This window comes from Coturnix japonica, chromosome 2 (assembly GCF_054131305.1).
Source record: "Coturnix japonica strain WE chromosome 2, WE-NBRP24, whole genome shotgun sequence".
Taxonomy (NCBI): Eukaryota; Metazoa; Chordata; class Aves; order Galliformes; family Phasianidae; genus Coturnix; species Coturnix japonica.
In genome coordinates, this window is record NC_140664.1 from 62673515 (window position 1) to 62696983 (window position 23469).

The 23469-nt window shown below is 41.0% G+C and overlaps 1 protein-coding gene across 3 annotated transcripts in view; it reads left to right on the forward strand.

Moving 5' to 3' along the window:
• Positions 1 to 23469, forward strand: part of ITGA9 (integrin subunit alpha 9) — a 205811-nt gene that overhangs the window by 121668 nt on the left and 60674 nt on the right. For all 3 annotated transcript variants that reach the window (XM_085537655.1, XM_085537654.1, XM_085537656.1), the window contains exon 18: positions 6641 to 6791. In XM_085537655.1, the coding sequence (XP_085393781.1) occupies positions 6641 to 6791 (151 nt within the window). The remainder of the gene's footprint in view (positions 1 to 6640; positions 6792 to 23469) is intronic.

Genomic DNA, 23469 nt, shown 5'->3' on the forward strand with positions numbered 1-23469 from the left:
ATATTTCTTGACCAATAGTTACCTGCATTCATGCACGCACATTTATTGGAAAGCTACTTACATTAACGTCTTCTGTAGCATATCCTGCAACTACAAAATCTGTTAAAGCTGATTTTTGTTCCAGATCACCAGGTGAACCTCTTGCTGGTTCTGGCTTAAAATAAGAGAAATGTGATGGTGTGGGTTTATGCTGGTTATCATGTATGAGGTTGAGATGTAACTTGCTCTTGACATATAACACCTGCTGCTGCAAAACAAATTTCCAAAAATAACAAACCCGTGCTGCTCCTTGAACTTCCATCTCTAATTATCTGCCTTTCATCAACCTCTGAAGGTGACTGATGGAAGAGGCACTGGCCTTTTTCTCCCTTGTCAGTGCTCAGCTGACCATGCTTTTAAAATTGCATATTGAAGCCCAGGATTCCAGGAATGAGGCAAGTAGTCAAAACTGTCCCATCAGATCTTAATAAGTCTGTTTCTGAAGGCATGAGTTCTGTGATGAAAATGGACTGTGTGATGACTTTAATTTTATAATTCCTAGAAACAAGATTTTGCAAAGTGTGGCTTAACTAATTCTCAAATTTCACTTCCTTTCTATGGCTTCTGGATATCAATCTTATATTAATATTTCTCTTCTGGAACAGGCTGCCCAGAGAGGTTGTGGGGTCTCCTTCACTGGAGGCATTCAAAACCTGCCTGGATGCATCCCTGTGTGACCTAATCTTTGGTGTTCCTTCTCCAGCAGCAGGGTTGGACAAGATGATCTTTCAGGGTCGCTTGCAATTCCTGACATTCTATGATTCAACATTACTCTTCAATTACTTTAACAAATGGGAAAAATAGATAAAGTTTGGGTTTGTTGTTTTTTGGGGGATTTTTTGTTGCTTTTTTTTCCCACATCAGGCTAATATGAGTAACTTCCAACTACGTGCCTGGCGCCATTTATCTTCTACATTTGTTTCTGTCACTAATTGCTAGCTTTTGTTTGTGTTCCCACCTTGGGACACATACGCTCACACATACAGGGACAGCTGCCTCAGGAGCATAGTGTCACTGGTTTCCCAGACGCAGCTTGTTGTTACAAAAGACGTTGGTTTGTATGCATTTCTTCTAGGGTGAAAGATTGGATTAGAAGTTCTGGAGATGTTGTGCCTGATGTTGCTTTCATGTGACAGTTTCATAAACCAGGGTAGCTTCACTCAAACCAAAAGCTACTTGCTAGCGTAAACACTGAGTAAACTGAGTTGGCTCCTTCCCCATTGTCTCTTAAGTTCTGTTTATAATGGGTTGTGAACATCTGGGTACAATTGAAATGACTGATAATGAAAAAGAGAGTCAAAGGATTTCTGCAGTGTGATAAGATAAGGAGTGTTTTTATGTGGATGTTGTGCCCTGCTATGTACTTTCTACTTAAATTTGGAGACAGTGGTGGCTGGTAGTTGTATCTGTTGTGTACTTAATGGAGGATTCATGTGGATGAATTACATTTGAGGAACAGTATTTCCAAAGAAGCCTTCAAAATATGATAACTAGTTGTAACTGTAAAGCACTCTGTTTCAATTCTGTAATGAGAAAAAAACATCTTTCTAAGGTGTTTTTTTTTTTTGGTTTTTTTTTTTTTGTTTTTTTTTTTTTACTGTTTACTGCTTAAATTTATCTGTTTATTTATTTATTTACATGAAAGTGTAGAAAAGGTAGAAAAGATAACGTTCTTTGTCATGTTCTTGATTGCAATATGTACGAGACCTAGAGAGCTGGAGGGAGGAGCTGTACCCCACAGGGGTATCAGTGCCAACAGTTCCACCTCCTCAGTTCTGGACTTGCTACAGTAAGTGCCTTTTTCATACATGGTGTTTGATACTTTCCTATGAGGAAACATGGACCTGTATTATTATTTCCTCTTCCCCAAGAGCAGTATTGGTGCCATTTTAGTACCAAGCCATACTCCGCCAATGCAAACCCTGTGTGGGTGGACCTCTCTTCAAATCCTCCATTAGGTTTTTCCCATTATCTTGAACTATCTGCACTGGAAAGCAGAATTTTCAACTCTCAAAGCAGAAATGGTCATTAATGAAACAGTCTGCTGGGCTCAGAACTACCTTACCGTAGCTGACTCCATGCATCTCATCTAGACTGCAGGAATCAGCTATGTGAGGTCTCCTGCAGCATGTGGTAGCTGAGGCTTCTTTGCAAGAGGGGGAAGCCAGCAGTTCATCTAACACCAAATAAACCACGGCATACAGAGCGTGTGCCTGACTTCTTGCCTAGATTGGTTTGAGCTTTGCAGAAAATTGAATGCACAGGTGATAGTGAGACAGTGTAAACAGGTAGTGTAAAATCCAACAGCACTTCCTCCCTGTGGGATTGTTTTACATAGTTTGGCTCTGCTTTGTGGGGTTGTTAGATGAGCTGAGGGTTTGAGCTTTTCATTGGCTTTTGGGGTTGAAGTGTTTGCAAAGCTCAAAGTTCAACTGGCCCTTGGGGCTGTGACAAAACTCCCAAAGGAGAAGGGTTTTCAGGTTTTCAGAACTGAGACAAATATATTGAAAAAATAGTTGCCGGGGAGACAAAATATATGCACATTGTCATAGTGAATGCAAAAAACAGCTGTGATGCCGATTGGTGACACTATAAATATTTGTACCTGTCTTGAACCAGTGTTGTTCTCTCACATCTATTATTGATCTAAAAGAAAGATGAGACTTCTGTTTCTTCAGCAGCTTAACTTCCTCTGTTGGAGATAGTGGGCAGGCATATTAGCCTTTGGTCACTTCAAGCCCTTTATCTTCATGCAGTCTGCCCCCAGCTGTGGCTTCCACTGGCCATTGGGCAATAGCTGTAATTCATCTGTGCAGATGCATATTTGCTGTAAGAAATAAAAAGCTCATAATATTAAAGGGAAAGTAGGTGGCCCAGACCAACAGGGTAAGTGCAACCCCACCACATTCCTTAACCTATGAATGAGCTGCTCAAGCTAAGGGGAAGTGCTAAATGCTTTTTAAATTCTTTAAAAGAATTTTCTCAAGTACAGGAAATAGAGAAATATGTCCCTGCATACCTTTTGGAATGCAGATTATGTCTCCCTTGACCCATGTTAATAAAAACACCAGCATCTTGCCGGGTGGGGAAATGAAAACTGCAGATCTTTTCTGTTTGTCTTTCCCAGCTGGTCTTTCTTCCCTCACTGGCCATAGCACAGGGCCTTGGGATGAGCATTGACAAAGGATGTTAAAGTGTGTTTAAAAAGAAATTGTTTTATCCTGGATCTTGAAAAATGAAGGGTTTTGTTTATTTGTTTTGTATTTTGTTTTTCCCACTAAAAAGGGGAATATTAAAGATTTTTGTTTACATTTGATGCGTGGTAGCACAGCCAGTAGATTTAAAACCATGGTAGAATCTGTCATCTGTGTAGCATAAAGTTGGATCCTGATTTTCAGATTTTTTTTATTACATGCAAGTCTCACTCTGTGTGAAAGCTGCAGGTATGTTGTACTTCTGAATGTCAGATCTATTTCCCTTTCCACGCTAATAATAGGTAGCATGATGTTTTGTGTGCACCAGTGTCCATGTATGCAAACAGGGTTGCCTGTATTTAATCTGCAGGTTAACCAGAACACCTGTGCATTTCATGATTAATGCATATTACCTGGCACCAAGCTGGCAGCAGAGCTGCTCCCATGCTGCAATAGGCTGTGCTATGAGCAGTGAATGGGGCCTGGGAGCTCCCCTGTGAGCAGGGAGATTCTAATCCTTTCCTTACAGCAAGTGAGCCTGATTTGTTCCAGATGTATGTGGATTTAGTTACTTGTAAGTCTACCCTTGAAATGTGACTTATAGCACAGAGAATCACTATTGTGCCCTCAGAAAGTGGTTTTTCTGTTTTTGCTTAGGAAAATGTTGTTATAAACATCATCATTTAGTTATCATGGACTTCTAAAGGATGATTTATAGCTTTAGCAAAGAGTGTCACAACATAATGGTTTTTAAAATTATTTCTATGTGTTTACTTTTAAGCAAGATTTCATTCTCAACGTTTTTTCATTATTCAATAGGAAGGATGGGACATATGGGTCCCTTCCAACTTAGGATATTCTGTGATGATCTGTAAATTAAATCTCAAATTGCTGCTGCCACCAATTCACAGTGGATTCTTTCCTCCTTTGCATATAATTCTCTTAAATATAAGGTTACTTTAGAAGGGAAAGAAGTAGTGTCAAATGTTAAAAATTGTAATTATTGGACACTAATATGTAGAGTGCACAGCACTTAGTAATAAGTGCATAAGACAAGTATCATGTAACTTTCCTCTGCTTAATGAAGTGATGTTTCCAGATCTTGCTAACAGGTTTAGTAGATGTTGATCTAGTTTTTGAAGGGACTACCAGAAGTGAGATTATAAAGTTCATGGCAAATAATTCACAGTTATCAGTGGTTGCTTTTATCTATTGGCTTCCAAATATGTGTTCTTGATTATTAATGAATCCCAGCTGATTGTTTTGCGTATCTTCATAATTTGCACGCTTTTCAACACTAAACACTGGCACAGGGGCCAAAAAGGTTAAATGCTTCTAAGTACTCTCATTTAGTTGTCGCTTTCATTTGGTGTATAATATGTAATGATTCCAAGTATTTTGATCTCTCAGAATAGTTTTTCAGTGGATCTTGTGAAGTGTACACTTTTCCAAATGTTTACTTTCACTGATAGCTGATTGCAAGAATATACCAAAATGTTTAGAAAGCAAAGTGTCCAATTATAGGTAGGATTGATTGGTGTCTGCAGTCTAGTGAAAGCTGGCATGTTTCCTGGAGATTTATATTTGCTTCTTAAGAACCTCTGATCAAAACTGTAAGCCATAGTTTTGGGTTATAATAAATGAAGATCATTATAAATAAGTACAGGAAACCAATGCTATAAATATTGTCTGCATTATGTGGAAAAGTTGCACTCGAAATCCACAAGCATCAGCTTCAAAGCCTGAGTCTGCACCATCATCTTGCTCTAGACTTCCTGCACACCAGAGCCTTGGTTACTTCATTCTATCCCTTAGGAAACCCAGGTCTGGAAACTTTTTACAAATGCAGAGAGAGAGCTCGGTTTGCTCTGCCACTGGAGTTTTGTAAGCGCTGCAGCTGGCGGAGAAGAGTTTATAAGTGCCATACCTTGGAAACACCATATTGATGTGGATGCTCCAGTTGCAACCCCATGAGGGCAGCTGGAGGCTGCCTTAAACATGTTCACATCCAGCATCTCTACCACTTCCTCACAATCTCTGATATACCAATGTGTGGTGTGTGCCAGTATTACTGTCCTTGGTTGATCCAGTGAGAACCGCTGGTGATGGGTGGATGGTTGGACTGGGTGATGTAGTGGGTCTTTTCCAGCCTTGGTGATTCTGTGATCCTTCAAGGGAGATGTGTAAATGGCAGGCTGCATGGCCACCTCTGGGTTGCTGCATACTACAGCATGCCTGGCTGTTGTGCAACAGCATCTGCTAGGGTAGTTGTGTGTGGTGCCTGTAGGGCTCTGTCCTTCTCTGACCAGCTACTTGATGGTTTCCCTGTGATGCTGCCTCAATTTCTCTAGGGTATATTAATGATTTTATGTTCCAATTATGATCATTGTAGCCAGCTTGAGATATATATATATATTTATATTTATATATATATATATATACACACACACACACACACATATATATACACACATACATACATACATATATATATATAAAAAAATATATATTATATATATATATATTCTCATTTTTGAATGTATACCTGGTATATTTTAAAAAAATTTTAGTATATTTTTAATTCTTAGACCTACAAGCCTGTATGTTGATCCTGTATTTTCCTGTGATTTATCTTCAGCCTGTGTTCTTTCTTGTTAGCTCATCTTTTGGGGAGACTAGCACAGTTAAGTGTATAACAAATAAAGCGTCCATATTCGTGATCTGTGATGTCTTACTACAGTAGTGTACTGATTCAGGATGTATGACTGTTACCTTAATTCAACCATTCTCTTGATTTTCCATTTGTAGAACATGTCTCCATCATGTTAAGTCCAGCATAAACATGCAAGGAAAGATTGGTCGCATTCAGTAGATGGTTGTTGTAACTTTCATACGTTTTTCCATTAATACTAAATTCAGGATTTTACTTAACCCTCTTTTCCTTGTTTTTCCCTGTCCATACCATAATTCTAAGATATTCAGGAAGTTATTCGAATGTTTCAGTAAGAATAAATTATTGATAGACAAAATGAACAACAATTTGTGTTTGAATGGGAGCATAATGTTTTGTACTTGTTGCTTTCCACCCATCCAATGACTTTACAATCTTTGTCTTAGTCTTAACAGTCTACAGTTGTTTTATTCCCAATTAAACCATATTAACAATGTCATGTGAAATAGTTTTATGTGAAAATCATGGGATTTTCTTTAACTCAAAAGGCAGTGTAAGAACTGCCATTCGTGAGCTGCTCATTTTCCATACGTCTGCCTGTACCACACACTGGCTGTACAGCATGTTGCCGAATTACTGAACACACCAGTATTGAGACCCTTCTGTAGGAGGAACTAATGACAAGATTGTGCAAGCTGCCAAGAGTTACACTGATGTAATTTGTTTTTGCCCACAGTGTTGATGACAGGACAGCCTACCTGGCTCTGGGAGCAGTGAGGAACATCTCTCTTAACATTTCCATCTCTAACATTGGAGATGACGCCTACGACACCAATGTTTTCTTCAACTTTTCTAGGGAGCTCTTCTTCATCAAAATGTGGCAGAAGGTAAGAAAGGCCATTGTTGCTGTGAGCAAGTCTGCTAACATTGAACCAACTTACTTGCAAGATGTTGGAACAGGGGTGGCCTTGTCCCCAGCGCTGAGGCATTTGAAAGTTGTTTCTGATTATGTTGGGCTTGAATTTCTTCCAGGCTCTTAACAGAGGTTTTCTCTCTTGTGGGTTTGAGCTGTGTAAATGATACCCTCTGTGTTTCTATAGAAGAAAAAGCACTGTTATTTGGGGCAAGTTAATGAAATAGAAAGGTTGTTTGCTTGAAGTATTAAGGTATTAAGAGGCAAAAGGAGAATTATTTGTAAACCTGTAGGATACCAGAGGTAACTGATACACAAAAGCCACAGTGCATTTGGCCATCAGGTCATCTCCTGACCTGGATTCCTTGGTTTTCTCCTTGCAGAAACCGAAATGCAAGGCTGTGCTATGCTGTTTCAGTGCAAGTTTGGTTTGTGGCCAGGGCACATCATTAGTTCCAAGAGCTCAAAAATACTTTTTATTTCACCTGTGGGGGCTCACATGTTTAGTCTCTTCACATTTAGATTAAAATGCTCAAGTTCGTAACTTGAGTCTCTTTAGGGTTGATACATAAACACTGATTTGAGCTTTTTACAAGCTGGCTATGATAGCTGCCTGTTGAGTAACATGAAAATAATTGTGCAAAACAATAGATTTACAATAACAACATTTTGTTTCTGTTTTTTGTAGTGATTTGTGTCTCTCTTAGAAGCTTTGCTATGCTTTGTAAGCCACAAGAGCAACATTAAAAACAGAAGCACAACCGTCACAAAGTATGGGGATGACAATGTTAACATGGGTCAGCCTCTTCTCTTGTGTCGTTAGTGATACGACTAGAGGGAATGGTTTCAAGCTGCAGCAGGGGAGATTCAGGCTGGATATTAGGAAATATTACTTCTGAGAAAGGGTGGTCAGGCATTGGAATGGACTGCCCAGGGAGGTGGTGGAGTCACCAACCCTGGGGGTGTTCAAGGAGCGATTGGATGTTGTGATGAGGGACATGGTTTAGTGGGAGCTATTGGTGATATGTGGATGGTTGGACTGGATGATCTTTTAGAAGACCAGAAATACCTTACTACAGTATGCAGCTCCTCCTTGATGGATGTTTACATGAAGACTTTCAGGGTTTGGCCCACTCCTGTTGAAGTCAGTGGCAGGGCTGCCTTTGCTCTACACTAAAGAAGAAACCATTTGCTGTATGTGTTTGTTTGTTTGTTTGTTTGTTTGTTTTTAAAATATAGCTGTTTCTTAATTCTGTGCCTACATGTGAAATGTTTTACATGCAAATTAACTGCAATACTAGTTGCCTTTGCTATCCTTCTTGGCCAGTGCAGTCAGGGAACAAGCTGAAGATGATGTGCTGTTCCCCTCAGTGCTTTACCTTGAGCTGAGTTCTTAAGCAGGCTTGAAACAGCTGTGCTGAAAGCTGTCTAGAAGGAGTAGTTTCTGGAAGCAGATGACATTGTTTTAGGGTTATCTCACCACTCAGTGTCTTCTGCTAATAGAAGTCATCATTTCTTTAAAAAATACAGAATAATAAAATACAGCACATCAGAGAAATATATAGGCTTCCTTCTTCCTCAGGTCTTACAAGCAGTAACAAGATGTGCAAGGAATGTTATTCCTGTCATTCCACTGTTTGTGTGATTGATTTGATAGGTTGTTTTTTTTGTTGTTGTTTTGCTTTTTGTGGGTTTTGTTTGTTTGTTTGTTTTTGACAACACTGAGTAACAGGGTTGTGTTGGGCAACTTTGCTTCTCAATGAGCTTTTGCTTCAAGACAAGCATTGTCTTCAAGACAAGGATTGTTGGCCTCATCACGCATCCAGATGGGAAACTGGATTACAACTCACAACCTCAATTAGTGTTATATTTTCTGTAAGCTCCCTGAACAATGCTTTTTTCAAAATAAAATATAATGGATTCTGTTTTTCATAATCTACTCCCATCCCTTGGTATTTATGCATAATATGTACTGTGCAAGTACCTTGAATATATTTTGTTCCCTGTTGAACGTTGCCCAGGCAAAAATCCAGAATATAAAGCTGGATTATAAAGAGTAAAGACTATGACTCATAAGATTTCCCTTAGTGGAGCGATTTCAGAATCAAAATTGCTGTTTGATGTTGGAAGCTTCTTGCTACAGTGCTTTCTAACAAGTAACACTGGAGTGGAAGAGAAGGCTATCTTGACACTTCTACTGCAAAGAAACCCCAGAACACTGAGTGATGAGCTACTTGACCATTCTGTAGCCCTTTGGAGAAAAAGTCAGTCTCCTGTTTAGTTTGTGTCTGCAGTGCATATTCTGGTGGATTCAGTCTGGCTATTTCTCGCTATAGATTAGTTATGTTGAGAACTGTCAGTGCAAATGCTAATGCTGTTTTCCCAATGGAATTATGGCAATGAAATGCCACAACTCATGTTTGATAAGAAAAGGATGAACAAGCCCACTACTGGTTGTGGTACATTCCCTGAAGTGCGTTAGCAGGGATATCTCTTTGCTTTGTGTAGGCTGAGAGTCCATGAGCCATGATGGGCAAAGCATCTGGCAGGGCTTTGCTGCTTCTCTGCAAGGTGAAAACATGTTTGCTGACTGACATTGAAAAGGCTCAGTTTATTCCACTGTCTGATTTTCCTGCTGTGCCAGTCCTCTCTGCTCTGTGGATGGGGCCCAGCGTTTTCTTTCCATAACGTCTGACAGGCAGCCCTCCTCCTGTGGTGCAGTATGTGGTGGGCTCCAGAGGATGGCTTCCCATCCCTGCCCACTCTGTGGTGGATTCACCTCTGTTGTCACTGCTGTGCTTCTAAGGGGCTGTTGTCACAGGAGTGTCACCATCTTGCACTCGAGGCATCCATCACCCTTTCTGAATACAGGAAGAGACTGTTCTGAGGAAGTGAACACATAACTACAAAACAGCAAAGTGGTGAAATTCCTGAATTATTAACTTAAGTGTGGGTTTAATCTCCAGTACGTTAACATGCAAATTATTTTCCATTCATTATGGAAGCACAAGAGCTGAGTTTTGGGTGTGGATGTAGGCATGGCCTTATCTTTATGAAATCAGTTCGGGAGGTTGTATCCATTGGGATACATATCCATTGGGTTACATTTTTATACCACTGGGTATAAAAATAACGTAACATAATAATACTGTAAGTAACAACAATAACCCAGTACCTACAGCATTAATCTCTGGCTGCTCCTGAAGTGCTCTGCGAGAACCAGAGGGAACATCTCAGGGTTAAGGAGAGAGGAGGTCAGGAAGTCCTGCTGCTGACTGTCATTCCCAACTGTGGTTTATTTCTGTATTTCAGGCAGGCTCCCAGCATCCAGAGCCAGCTGTGTGTAGCACTCCTGCTTTCACAGCAGCTTTCACCAGCAACAGCTGCATGAAGTTTGTGGGGCTGTGCCAGGGCAGAGAGAGCAGAAAGGTTATAGTTTCCTAGAATGTATTAATTTCTTGTAATTCTTCTGTGTGCTTCTGAAACCTTGGTGCTCATTATGAATACAGCAATAACCTGAGTCACACTGCTCACACCAGGTTTATCTTCTGACAAGTACTGTGTTGCCTTGTCTGGGTGAGCAAGCAGGTCAGGTATGAACCTCATCTGGCTCTCTGAGTGCTTGCTTCCATCTTCTGACAAAGAGAGCCCAGAAAAGCTGTGCGCGCAGGAAGAGTTTAATTTTTTCCAGTTTGGAAATTCTCTTACACTAGTTTCCCGTGCTGCTGATACTTTCTAAGAGTCTTAAGGCTGTCAGAGTGGGATTCTGATAGAGTACAAAAGCCTAGGACACATGACCTCTTTTGGATTTGCTTGTGCCAATGGAAGATGCTATACATACTGATACAAGCATGCCTGTAAGGCTGCCCAAGCAATACATCATGGGGATGTAAGGGATGGTAACCCTTTGGCCAGGAGAGCTCTTATTGCCAGAATTCAGAAGTATGAGCAGAGTAGCAGTCATCTCCACACAGTGCTTCCAGTGATGAACAAAACCCCACACAGAACATGAATGTGGCACTGGAGAAGGTTGTCCAAAACTGCCCCATCCCTGGGGGCATTCAAGGCTAGGTTGGTTGGGGCTCTGGGCAACCTTATCTAGTGGTTGGCACCCCTGTCCACATTGCAGGAGTTGGAAATAGATGACTTTGTAGGTCCCTTCCTATCTAAGCCATTCTATGAATTCAAGATTCAGTGCTGTGCTTATAAAAATCTGCATCAGTGGAGGTCATCTACTGTTTCACAGCTTCTGTGATGATGGTGCTGTTAGGAAAATGTTGCCCATACAGTCCTATCTTTCATCACTCTAACCAGATGAAAATCAGAATGTTCCAAATATACAATGGGTGTGGTAGGACAGTCTAGCCAAGACTGGCAATGTTCTCCACAGCCTTTAGGATGATATGGGGCCTGGTATTATCAGGTTGGAAAAAATTAAAAATAAAAGAAGGTGGTCTTCTGGGACCTGACTGGAAAATTGAGCCTTCAGCTTAGTATTGTCACAATGTAGCTCTTCATTTGGTGGTGTGACAGCTGTGTGTGGTTGTCTGGAGTGTTACTGGTCTTTTATATCATTGTCTCCACTGCTGAAATGAACCACCTACCACGTCACTGTGCTGACATCCACTGTTTGGTCCCCATAAATGTTCAGCAAGCATCATTGAATGCCAGTGGAGGAAATAATCAGTTCTACACCTTTGCTTCATACACAGTTCCGTGTTAGACACCATTTTGTCAAACTGTCCCTCTGTTGCTATCCATCACACAACAACAGAATGTAAAGGAATATTGGTGGGAAGGTTCAGCCTTTACTGCCATACTACTAACATCCACCTCTGACGTCTTGCACCAACATAATAAAACATGAGGCATTACTTTGGGAACAACCCTTGTAAATATATATATATATTTTCTTTCCTGTGAATATTTATTGAAAACCTGAGAATCATAGAATGGCTCTCAGTGATCATCTAGTTCAAACCACACTGCTGCATGTAGGGTTGTCAACCACTAGATCAAGTTACCCAGAGCCCAACCCAACCTGGCTGAATGCCTACAGGGATGGGACACCCACAGCTTCTTTGGGCAGCCTCTCAGTGAAAAATTTTCCCCTGACAGCTAATCTAAAACCTTAACTATTATGCTTCCGTAAGGCTAAGTAAGCAGTGACAATTTATTCAGGGCAGAGATTATTAGATGCATTTGGTATCCCCTAGTCTTAGCAGGTAAGAATTGAAGCCTAAACTTCTGATCCAGATTCTCTTGACTTGCATAGTCAGGGAATGGCAGACATTCGCTACATTTGATTTAGTTGTGTACTTACTACTGCTAGAAGTCCTCTAAATTTTCTTCTTACCGTGTATATCTGAAATAAATCTCTGTTATTTTTCCCAACAAATTAGCTCAATGAATAGAATACAAATCCAGTCTGTTGGCACAGTCCCTATTGGAATGATTCAGCAGGCGTGATTTTGTAGGAATTTAGATCTTGTTCAGCTTAATGCTGGGAGAGCCAGTGTGAGTTTGACTGTTAGATCCTATTTTCAGGAGCAGCTTAACACTTACGAATCAGATTGAATGTTGATAGCATGTACATTTCCAAAATCCTAAATGACTCAGGCCTTGCAAAACTGCATGCAGCTAACTCCAGCTGGCTTTAAAGATTTGAGTTTTTGCAATCTTCAGCTATTTGTCATTAAAAAATTACTTGATGTGGAGAAGCATCAAATACATATCCGCAGGAAGCAGCAGAAATTCCACATTCAAAAAGACAATACTTCAGATTATGTGCATGTTTCTTTTGGGTGAGGTTTGAGTGAAAAATTGTTTTGCAACATAAAAAGGTACTGTTAATTGTTGTGAGAATAGGGAAGTTTTATTTGTTTTAAAACACCTGGTGATTAGAAGGCTATTATCAGACATTTGCTTCTAAAGACTCAGTGGTGCTGCAATAGCATGCCATATACATTGAGAAATTTCCTGCTGATCAGATTGGGCTGTGCTCTGGGTTTTGTGATGAGGAAAGTGATTACCCTGGAAGTAGCTCATCATTACTCTTAATTTGACTGTTTACATTTTTGCTTGGAGGTAAGAATAGTGGCTTGGGGGAATAGCCTGATGATCTGTGTGGTTCCAATTAAGGGAGGTTTTGTTTGACTGCCTAGCCCTGTTCTTCCCAGGAACCTAAAAGGAGAATGGTTTTCTGAAGGAAGAACAGCAATGTGATTGAATACACTTATGAGAATTGCACTTTTTTAGAGGCTGGAAGGCAGCCTGTGCTGTAGCAGAGCCCGTTGATGATCAGTAAGGACCCACAAGCTGGAGTACCACCAGCAAAAGTAAGGGAGGATTTCCACAGCTTTTAGTGGCTGTGATTTCAGTGAGGTCTTTGAGTATGGGAGATGTTTTTGTTGTAACTTGAAGTTTCAATCTATTGACTTTCTGGTATGAGAGGTCAGTTCTGTTCCTGTAGGAGTTTCCTTTCATCACTTCTGAGACAGGCGGATCAAGATGGTGCCAGAAGATAACTGATACCCTGAGCAGAAAATCCCATAGAATTGTGTAAATATATACATTCGAGTTGCCAAGTTCTGTGGCAGGAAGTGGTGGTAATTGCTCTCTTTAATCTAGTAGTTCAGATTTCTCCTGTGATGCTAACGGGATCTATAGAAAAAACTCTATTTAGCTGTTCTTATTAAGCATGAGGCATGATACTGCAGTCAGTCATTCATTGGACGTGGGCTCTGTGAAGTCCACAGCTGTCTTGTCTTTAGAAAGACTTAAAAAAACTAAAGAATCAACAAACAAAAAAAAACCAACAACAACAAAACACCCATCCAACAACTACAAAAAACCCCAAAAGTACCAACAACCCACCAAACAAACAAAAACCAACTGTATTTTACTTGCAGTTAAAAAGATTAGTAAGGTGTAAAGGCATCTAAGCTGAAAGTCCAAGGAGGAGGTAGTGTTTGCACCTACACCATACGGAGCTTTGGATTGGTAGCAGTGCTATGTTTTTCTGACTCTTCTATGAACTGATGGAATCTCCTGACTGATTCCAGTGTAAAAGGCAAGTCCCAGCTATTTTTTCTTTTACATTATTTCCTCTGCCTCTTTCTTGTTCATTCTTTCTTCTTCCTTCAAACACACTCAGAGGAGCTTGGTTTCTTTTAAAGAATGAGGCATGGTTGGCTCCCTTCTCTCAGCATGTCCCTCCCTGAGCAGCATTGGCTCAGTTTCGGGTTCGGCTGAGATCAGTCTAATTTCCTATTAGCAGATACAGGCATGTTCACCTCTCTGGAGGAGGACCCTGAATCTGTGTGGTTGTTTTTCATTTTGTTTTGTTTTGTTTTGCTTTCTTCCCCTTAGAGAAGGAGCTTCCCATGTTGTTTCATCAAAACTGAAGTTATTGAGCAGGGTGGAAGGGAGGATGGAGAAACATCTCAACTATCTTTGTTGTAGGCTTTGTGTAGTTCTTTGGGGAGTGGGGGGCAAGAATGCTGAGGAGGGTACTCTGCTCTCATGGTATCCCCAGCAGACCCCCAGCCAGGTAGGCTGCAGAGAATGCAGAGCCAGGTGTTTTTGCAGCCTGCCTTTGTGAGGAGGCCATGAAACTTGGTGCTTGGCTGGTCTGTAACCATTGGCAAGGAGAGAAGAGCAGAGATTCCCACTCAGCAAGGGGAGAAGGAGAGCACTAATAATAAATAGAGTCAGGCAGTGTCTCTTAAAGTAAAGCCTTACTACAAAGCTTTTGTTTTTCCTTTAAACTATCAACAGCAAACACACACACATAAAAAAAACCCCAACCAAACAATTTTACAACTTTTCAATGACCTTGTGCAGAAGGTATTGATTTAGATCTTTGCATTTTATCAGCGTCATTAGATAATACAGTGTATATATATATTCATATAGTATTTATCATGTCATCATTTTCTTCTGTGGAAGAATCATAGAATCTCCAAGGTTGGAAAAGACCTAAAAGATCATCCAGTCCAACCGTTCATCTATCATGGATATCTCCCACTAAACCATGTCCCTCAACACAACATCCAATTGTTCTTTGAAGTTCTGATGTGCCTTGCATTTGGATTTCTGTGTGACCAAAATCCTGTGTGTGTTTTCAAAAGGCATTTGGTTTGGCTTTGGATTTTGATGACTGTATGCTGAGGTAAGGTTTATTAATTCCAGTAAAATACCCAATGCCAAATTTATTATTAATGTTATTACCTTAATTGCATTTTTTGCACTGGAGAATTACCATCAGAGAAGAAAGGGAAAAGAGCTTTTTTTTAATCACAGTTTGTTTTTTTATTTTTATTTATTTATTTTTAGTAGTAAGCTTTTCTACTTGCTTTCTCGTTGAACTGTGTTTAGTTGATGACATTTGAATTTATTTCCTGACCTTGTTCTGAATTTAAGCTTTTCATTATAACACCAAGAGGGAATAGCTGTACTACAGTTGAATACACTAATATTCAGTATAATTGATGGCTTACACACAGGAGATTCCTTATGTGGGCATATATTAGCTGTGCTTTCAAAAATACCTCTAGGAAATGAATGTTGATTCTTTGGTTTCTGCCACCTTGTGTTTTTTTCTTCTGCTTTTAATGTTGAGAAGCATGTTTTTAAATATTTGTTTTTGTTACTGTAAATTAATAATGTTATAACCCAGGAGTTGTCTGTAATATTGGAAAAACAACTATCCTGTTGATGTTGCCATGCAACTGTGATTCTATAGTGTGAGATACATGTGCTCATGCATGTACATACACCTAGATGTGTAGTCAGGATGAATGAGAGCTTACTCCAGAGCTCTTTCTCTTACTGATGACTTTCCTGTCCCTGTGTTTTGCTTGGGCTATTGAAGAGCATGCACTCATGTACTTGAGAATGTGTTACTGATATGAAGCTTATTTCAGTGTTACTCTGCACAGGTCACAAGGGAATAATCTAGCCCACAAAAAGACAGGTTTTCATCTGCAATTATTTAAAATAAATGTGTAATTAAATGAAGTGCACTGGTGGCAAATTAAAAAGCATATGTAGGTTGGTTATACATGTATTGATATGAAAAATACAGAAATGTGCCAGTGTGTAATTCTGGACGCGCCTTCTTTTGAACTCTCAGGAGAACTTTATTTGCTAGATAATTGCCTTGTGTCTAGATATTTAATCCTACAAGTTTTCTGTAGTTCTTCTCTCTAAATTGGAGAGGTATGGATTTGAAGGATGGACTGTTTGGTGAATTAAGAACTGGTTGGCTGGCTGCAGCCAAAGGGTTGTGATTATTGGTTCTATGTCAGGGTGGAGACTAGTCACAAGCACTGTTCCTTAGGGGTCAGTCTTGTGGCCAGTGCTCTTCAGCATCTTCCTCAGTGACATAGACGACAGCATTGAATGCACCCTCAGCAAGTTTGCAGGTGGCACCAAGCTGAGCACTGTATTGGAGGAAGGGAAAACATTCAGAGGGACCTGGACAAGCTGGAGACATGGGCCCATGAGAACCTAATGAGGTTCAACAAGGCCAAGTGCAAGGTCCTGCACTTGGGCCAGGGCAATCCCGGGTATTTATAAAGACTGGGGGACAAACCCCTTGAGAGCAGCCCTGGGGGAGAAGGACTCAAGGGTGGATGAGGAGCTGGACTTGAGACAGCAGTGTGCACTTGCAGCCCTAAAGGCCAACTGTGTTCTGGGCCGCATTAAAAAAGTGGTGGCCAGCAGGGAGAGGAAGGTGATTGTCCTCCTCTACTCAGCTCTTGTGAGGCCCCATCTGCAGTACTGCATCCAGGTCTAGGGCCCTCAGAACAAGAAAGATGCAGAGCTCTTGGAATGGGTCCAGAGGAAGGCCACTAAGATGATCAGGGGGCTGGAGCACCTCTCCTATAAAGAAAACTTGAGGGAACTGGGCTTGGAGAAGAGAAGGCTCTGGGGAGACCTCATTGTGGCCTCCCAATATTTGAAAGGAGCATATAAACAGGAGGGGGAACAGCTATTTACAAGGGTGGATAGTGATAGGACAAGGGGGAATAGTTTAAAACTAAGACAGGTGAGGCTCAGATTAGATATTAGGAGGCAGTTTTTCACTCAGAGGGTGGTGATGCACTGGAACAGGTTTCCCAAGGAGGTTGTGGATGCCCCATCCCTGGAGGCATCCAGCCCTGTCAGGCTAGATATGGCTCTGGACAGCCTGGTCTGGTGGTTGGCATCAGTGCCTAATGGCAGGGGGACTGAAACTCAATGATCATTACGGCCCTTTTCAACCCAGGCCATTCTATGATTAAATGATTGTATGATATGAAAGCTTTTCTGGGAATAATAGAGTCTAGATTATTGCTGAATGTAGGTGAATTTGTTGTGTTATCTTTTGTGCTATGGTGGTTTCTTTTCATGTATATCGGTATGGAGTGAGGAAACTTGATCTCCTTTACTCTTTGTTTTTCTCAGGGTTTTACCATGCTTTTGTGTGTGATACTTAAAAGACATGGCAAGTTTGTGGAAGTTCCTCTGGGTTTAGTAGTGTATTAGAGCATGTTGTAGCTAATGTAATTTTTTTTCAAAAGTTGCATCTTCACATTTTTATAAGGAAATGTTTTATGTTGGTTTGCAAACTGGTTTTGAAATAAGTACTGTTTCATAACAATTCAGTACACAAAGATTGAGTATTTGGGGGATCAGGGAATTTTTCTGGCATCTAAGTTTCCATTTTTCATGAGTTTCCTGTCATCTAAGTCTCCTTTTCATAGGATCATAGAATGGTTTGTGTTGGAAAGAACCTTAAAGATCGTCCGGTTCCAATACCCCTGCTATGGGCAGGGATTAGACCAGGTTGCCTGAAGCCCAATTCAACTTGGCCTTGAACACTTCCTTAACAGGACATCCACAGCTAGTCTGGGAATCTGTTTCAGTGCCTCACCATCCTTATAGTGAAGAATTTCTTCCGAGTCTAAACTTATCCCTTAAAAGAGAATTAAAACAAAGAAACAAACAAAAAAAAAAACAAAACAAAACAACCAGCCATTGTCCTTCATCCTATTGCTGCGCACCCTGATAAGGGGTTATCATGGTTTTATGATTTTGGTATCAGTATTCCACATCGTAGCATCATGTAAAGCTTGGGAAATTAAAAGAGTTCATACTCCAGTTCTGTGGACTGACAACTTTTTGGATACCTGGTTTAGGACTAGAGGGAATGGTTTTAGGACTAGAGGGAATGGTTTCAATCTGTGGCAGGAGAGATTCAGGCTGGGCATTAGGAAATATTACTTTCAGAAAGGGTGATCAGGCACTGGAATGGACTGCCCAAGGTGGTGGTGGAGTTACCAACCCTGGGGGTGTTCAAGGAGTGATTGATGCTGTGTTGAGGGACATGGTTTAGTGGGAGCTATTGGTAATATGTGGACGGTTGGACTGGATGATCTTTTAGGTTTTTTCCAACCTTAGTGATTCTATGATTCTGTGATTCTCAGAAGAGAAGACAAACTGCATACCTCAGGGACTTAGACTCACAAGTCATGGGGCTCTCTGCCCTGGCAGTGTGTGGGTGTGCTACCCGTCTGTTCTGCCTTCAGTTCAGTACAGAGTTCGGGTTCAGACACACTCTCATTTTATTTATTAGCCTCAATTCCAATTATATTGTATTATATTGTGTTATCTTGCATAATGATATCATAGTTAGTAAATTAACTTTCCTCCTCAGATCGTTGTTGCTGTTCTGTTTTTGGGCCCAGTTCTCATCTCTGTCCCCTTCCACTTTCCCTTTTTGTGCTGGTGGGCCTGTCAGCCTGCTGTTCACCTGTCACAGATGCATATAGATTTAGATAACTCCATGACAGGGATCCATCTACAGCTGTCTTATGAGCCCTGTTTAAGAACTGGAAGGTCATTAAAAGATCTCTCCAGAACCTTCTCTTCTCCAGGTGGAACAGCCCCAACTGTCGGCCTATCTTTATAAGAGAAGTGCTCCGTCCCACTGACTGTCTCCATGACCCTCCTCTATTCCTGTTCCAACATGTTCATATCCTTGTGCTCTAGGCCTGGACATGGTACTTTAGGTGGCACCTTGTGTGGGCAGAGTAGAGGGGGACAGTCACCTCCCTCACCCTGCTGGCCACCCCTCTTTTGATGCAGCCCAGGATATGGCTGGCTTTCTCAACTGCAGGTGTGTATTACCAACTACTAACTTTTCATCAGCCAGCACTGTATAGAGTTCTTCTCAGGTCCACTTTCAATACATTCTCTGCCCAGCCTGCATTGGAATTGCCCTAACTCAGATGCAGGGCTTTGTTCTTGGTCTTGATGAACTTCTTTGTGGACCCACTTCTCAGGCCTGTCCAGGACTCTTTTGGTGGCATCCCTTCTCTTCAGCATGTTGGCTGCACCATGCAGCTTGGTATTGTCTGCAGATTTGCAGAGGGTGCACCATCCATGTCACCATAAAGCTGTTAAATACTATCAGTCCCAATACTGGCAGCTGAGGAATACCACTCATCACTGGTCTCCACCTGGACATCAGGTCACTGCCAACAAGTCTGAATATGCTGATCAGTTCCTGTGGTCTGCGTATCAGATCCGCATCTTTTCAGTTTAGGGGGTTGCTCAGCCCATTTTCCATTCTCCTTGCATGTGGTGGAGGTTCAGCTGGCCTCCTGCTATTTTGTTCCTGTTTTTTTGATGTCCTGTTGTTCGGTACAGAAGGCTGGTTGCTTGCATCATTGCAGACTGTGACGTTAGGTGCTTTCAAAAGAGACAGCTCTGCTTCTCTTGGAATAAAAGAAAAACATTATTTCAAGAGAAGGCAACAAAAGATTTGTCTACCAAGGTAACTATATAAGACAGCAGCTAGTGAATCAAGCCCTAGTTAAACTGGCTTTGGCTTTATCTGCTCTCGTATTTGCTCCCCTGTTGCTACTCTTGGACATCCATTTGCAGTGCTGCTCCCTTTGTCATTCTCCTTCTCTATAGCAGAGATGGGCCTGGTCACTGGTCTCTGTCAGTAACTGAGGTGCACTGGGGAAGGAGCAGTTGCCCCTTGGGCTGCAGCTAAGCTAAACTGGCCATGCAGCCCATGACCCTGACCCTGAAAAATAAGAATATTAAATGATCTATGTGATCCAAGTTCACGTTAGAAGTGATGTTTGCCATTCTTTCCAATACCAAGCTGGAAAACTCATGCAAAAATAGTGTGTATTGCAGTCTACTGACAGACCCTGCAAATGTACGCATTATATGCACGTTTGGCCCCTCAATGATAATATCTATTGATGGTAATAAAGTGGGGGTATAAAATACCTGTGGTGAAGTGTCTGGGTCTGGGTTATTTGTGGTTTGTGTCTATTATTGGCTTTGGCTGTAGGAAATAGTTTCTTTTGCTTGGCTGCAAGTACACAATATTTTATTTCACCTTGTGCCTTCCTAATGAATGGAGCCATGTATATGTGCATGCATGTGTGAGTGTGTATGGAAAATTGAAGTTCAATTTGTTTTTTAAAAATGGTACAATATAAACAAGTTGATAGTACAAATACTTGTAGCAACACTTGATCAAGTCTGGAATCCTGCATTTCCCTATAATCTTTCTGCAGACAGGACAGAATAGCTTAGCAGGTCTTACCTAATGATAATGGTTTCCCCTTTAAATCACTGTCCCCTTATCTCTTTGGGTGCATTCACTGGTTGCATTCTCAAGCTTTCAGGTTTATGGGGATGTTTTTGTGGGGAACAGCTTACATTTTTTGTTTTGTCTATTTTTGTTTGATAGAAAATGAATGAACTGCCACCATGACTGGTATTAACCTTATTCCAATACTTCCCAGATCCCTCTTTCACAGTTTACATCCCAAAGGCACCCCTTGAGCTGAGCATTAAAAGCATGGAGGAGCTTTTGCATGAAGTAGCTAGGTGAAGCTCTCCAAACTGCATGGTCCTAACTGCTGGCCAGTACACATCTGTCTCCCCTAAACCTTTTCAGCTCCAGTGGTTCCTTTCCCAGCAGAAAAGTGCTTGAGCCACATGGAGATGGGGAGGAAAGGCAGTTCTTTCTGGCCCTGGGAAAACATTTGTTTTGGGTCATGTTCAGGAGTTAAGAGAAGCTTTCAGGAGCCTGAGATTATCTTGACTAGACCAGCAGACCCTGAGCTGAGAAATTCAATGAGAATGCCAAGTGTGAGGTAAATTATGGTCCCTGAGGCTTGGATATGGCTGCAGGGGCCAGTGCTTCAGGACAAGTTCCTGAACTGATGATGTCAGCAATGATGTAACTTTTGAAATGTTAGTTGCTGCTGGGGAGAGGAGAATGCAATCTTGTCATTAACAGTCAGATTCCAACAGACATATTTTCTGTGGTGAGAACTATTTTCTGCTACTACTACTTTTTTACCACTGTCTGTGAAAGGCTATAAAGGCAAGAATTACGCTCTCATCTCTGTCCTAAAACATAGTAAAGAGGTTCCAGGGAAGGTGGGGTGTCTCCAGCCTTTACTCATCTGGACAATTCCATGGTGGGCACTGTGGGCAATGCACTTGCTGCTGTAAAAATAGGCTACCATAGTTTATAGTTTTTAGCTTATCCTAAATAACGGTCTCTATATCCCTTAGTCTTTTGGCCTATTGTGCCCAGATTTAACTAGCGTTCTTTATATTGCTAATATCTTCTGGCGTGAGCTGGGTATCGTTTGATGGGATGAAAGCTGCTGTGTGGGCAGGTGGAATCCTGACCTTTAAGCTGCTCCTAGTTACTTCCTGTGTAAGCATAGCTGGACATCAACACATAGGGAAAAGGGAAAGGAGCAGCTTGTCTGAAGTATAGTCAACCTCATAATGGATGCATGACAACTGACCTAACAGTTGTAGGTGACAATAGGTCTTGTCAGTGTTTCTTATTATTTTCCCCTCTGTAGAAGTGAAGATCAGTAGTTCTCATCAGTTATGGGGAGGAGAATGGTACAGCTTGTGTAGTGAAAGCTGATGCAAGTCCAGTTTGAACACTGAAAATGGAAGTCAGTGTGAAAGTAGAGGAGGTGAAAGTAGAGGTGATGAAACTTCTCAGGGTGGCACTAAATCTCCCTTTCTCCTTACAGCTTCATCAACTGCCCTGCAGGTCCTATAAAGAGAGAAGCTGCAAAACCACAACCAGTTTTATTGACTTGTTCAAAAACCTCTGAGATGGTGTGCTTTAAAAATCTGCTGTAGTATCTGTTCTCTGGATAATATGAATGCTATGAGAGAGAAGGAGGAAAGATGAGAATGCTGGGAATATCCAGCACATAGAAAAGCTTTTGTTTTTCTCTCCGTTTTTCCTCAAAGATTTTCTGTGCTGGTTGGGATTGGTGATCTCATGGTCTATAAATAGGTTCCATCCAGGGAGGAGAGGGAAGAGGAGGGAGGCTCTAATTAATTACATAGAAATAGTTGTTTTTGCAAAATAAGCAGCAAATCCAAGATGTTTCAAGCCAGGCTTTCTGCGCTTGGGGGTGGGGTGTGCCTGCATCATTCACTAATGAGATCATGGAATAGGGCAGGAAATCTCTCTCTGAAGCCAAAGAAAACTTTTTTTCCCCCCTCCTTGTTCTTTTTTCTGAAACAACTAAAGAGGTTCCTCTGTCACCTTTCAAAATTGTATTCTGTTAATGAATCAAATAATTGATTGATCATTATTGGTCTAGACACCCTGGTCGTCCAGATTTATGTGTGTGTGTTTGGTTGTATGTGTGTCAGCGTAGTTGGGGTAGTGTGATTTTGCTTGCTCATGCAAGCACAAGCATGACAAGGGTCTTTGCCAATGAAACAGCAATTTGTACAGCTGCAGAATTTCTGTACATCATACTTGCTGACTTAAATTATTAGGGGAATATCTGTGTGTTGGAATTATCTGTGTGAAGGAGAACTTGGAGTCCCCGTGGTGACTTTAAAGCAGACCCTTGCAACACAAAAAAAAAAATCTTGTTATTCTATCGTGTAATTAGATTGCCTACCCAGTGTTCTTCAGTCATTATAGTCAGGGAAGTAAATAGATGTCAGTTTCATGACAGCGTGTAGCTGATTAAGTCTATTTAATCTGTATTTTCTTCCCTATAATGTTTCTCCTATCATGCATTGATTAACAATAACTTACATATATGATAGCTGCCACTGGTTTATTGTTGAGTTGTCCTTCACATTATTCACATTGTTGCTTGCATTCCACCAATATTTAGAATTCATTTAAAACAGAAGAATCTTATGAAGCTCAGGCAACAGGGCTGTTATGTTGAAGGAGTAAAACAATTATTAAAAACAAAATTAATGGTAGAAATAAATCTTATTTCTGCGGCTTCTTGTTGCACATTTTGTTTTGGTAAGTGAAGAAGTGCACTTAGAAGAGTTTCTGAACTCAAGGCTCAGGAGTTGCTTGAAGCTATTGAATAACCCACGTGACAAAAATTGGAATAAAACTCAAGAGGCTTTTGCTCTGAGAGCAAAACTCAAAGAAGTGCATGTGAGAAATTTATTTTTGATGGCTTTTAAAGCAATGACCACCTGTACTGGACTGCTGCCAACCATCTTGAAAGCTGCTGCCAGTAATAGGGTCTTTTTCCCAGGCCAAATAACATGCTTGGAGCTCATGAGGAGCCTCATAGTCTTCCCATGGGAACAGGGACTCCAAAACT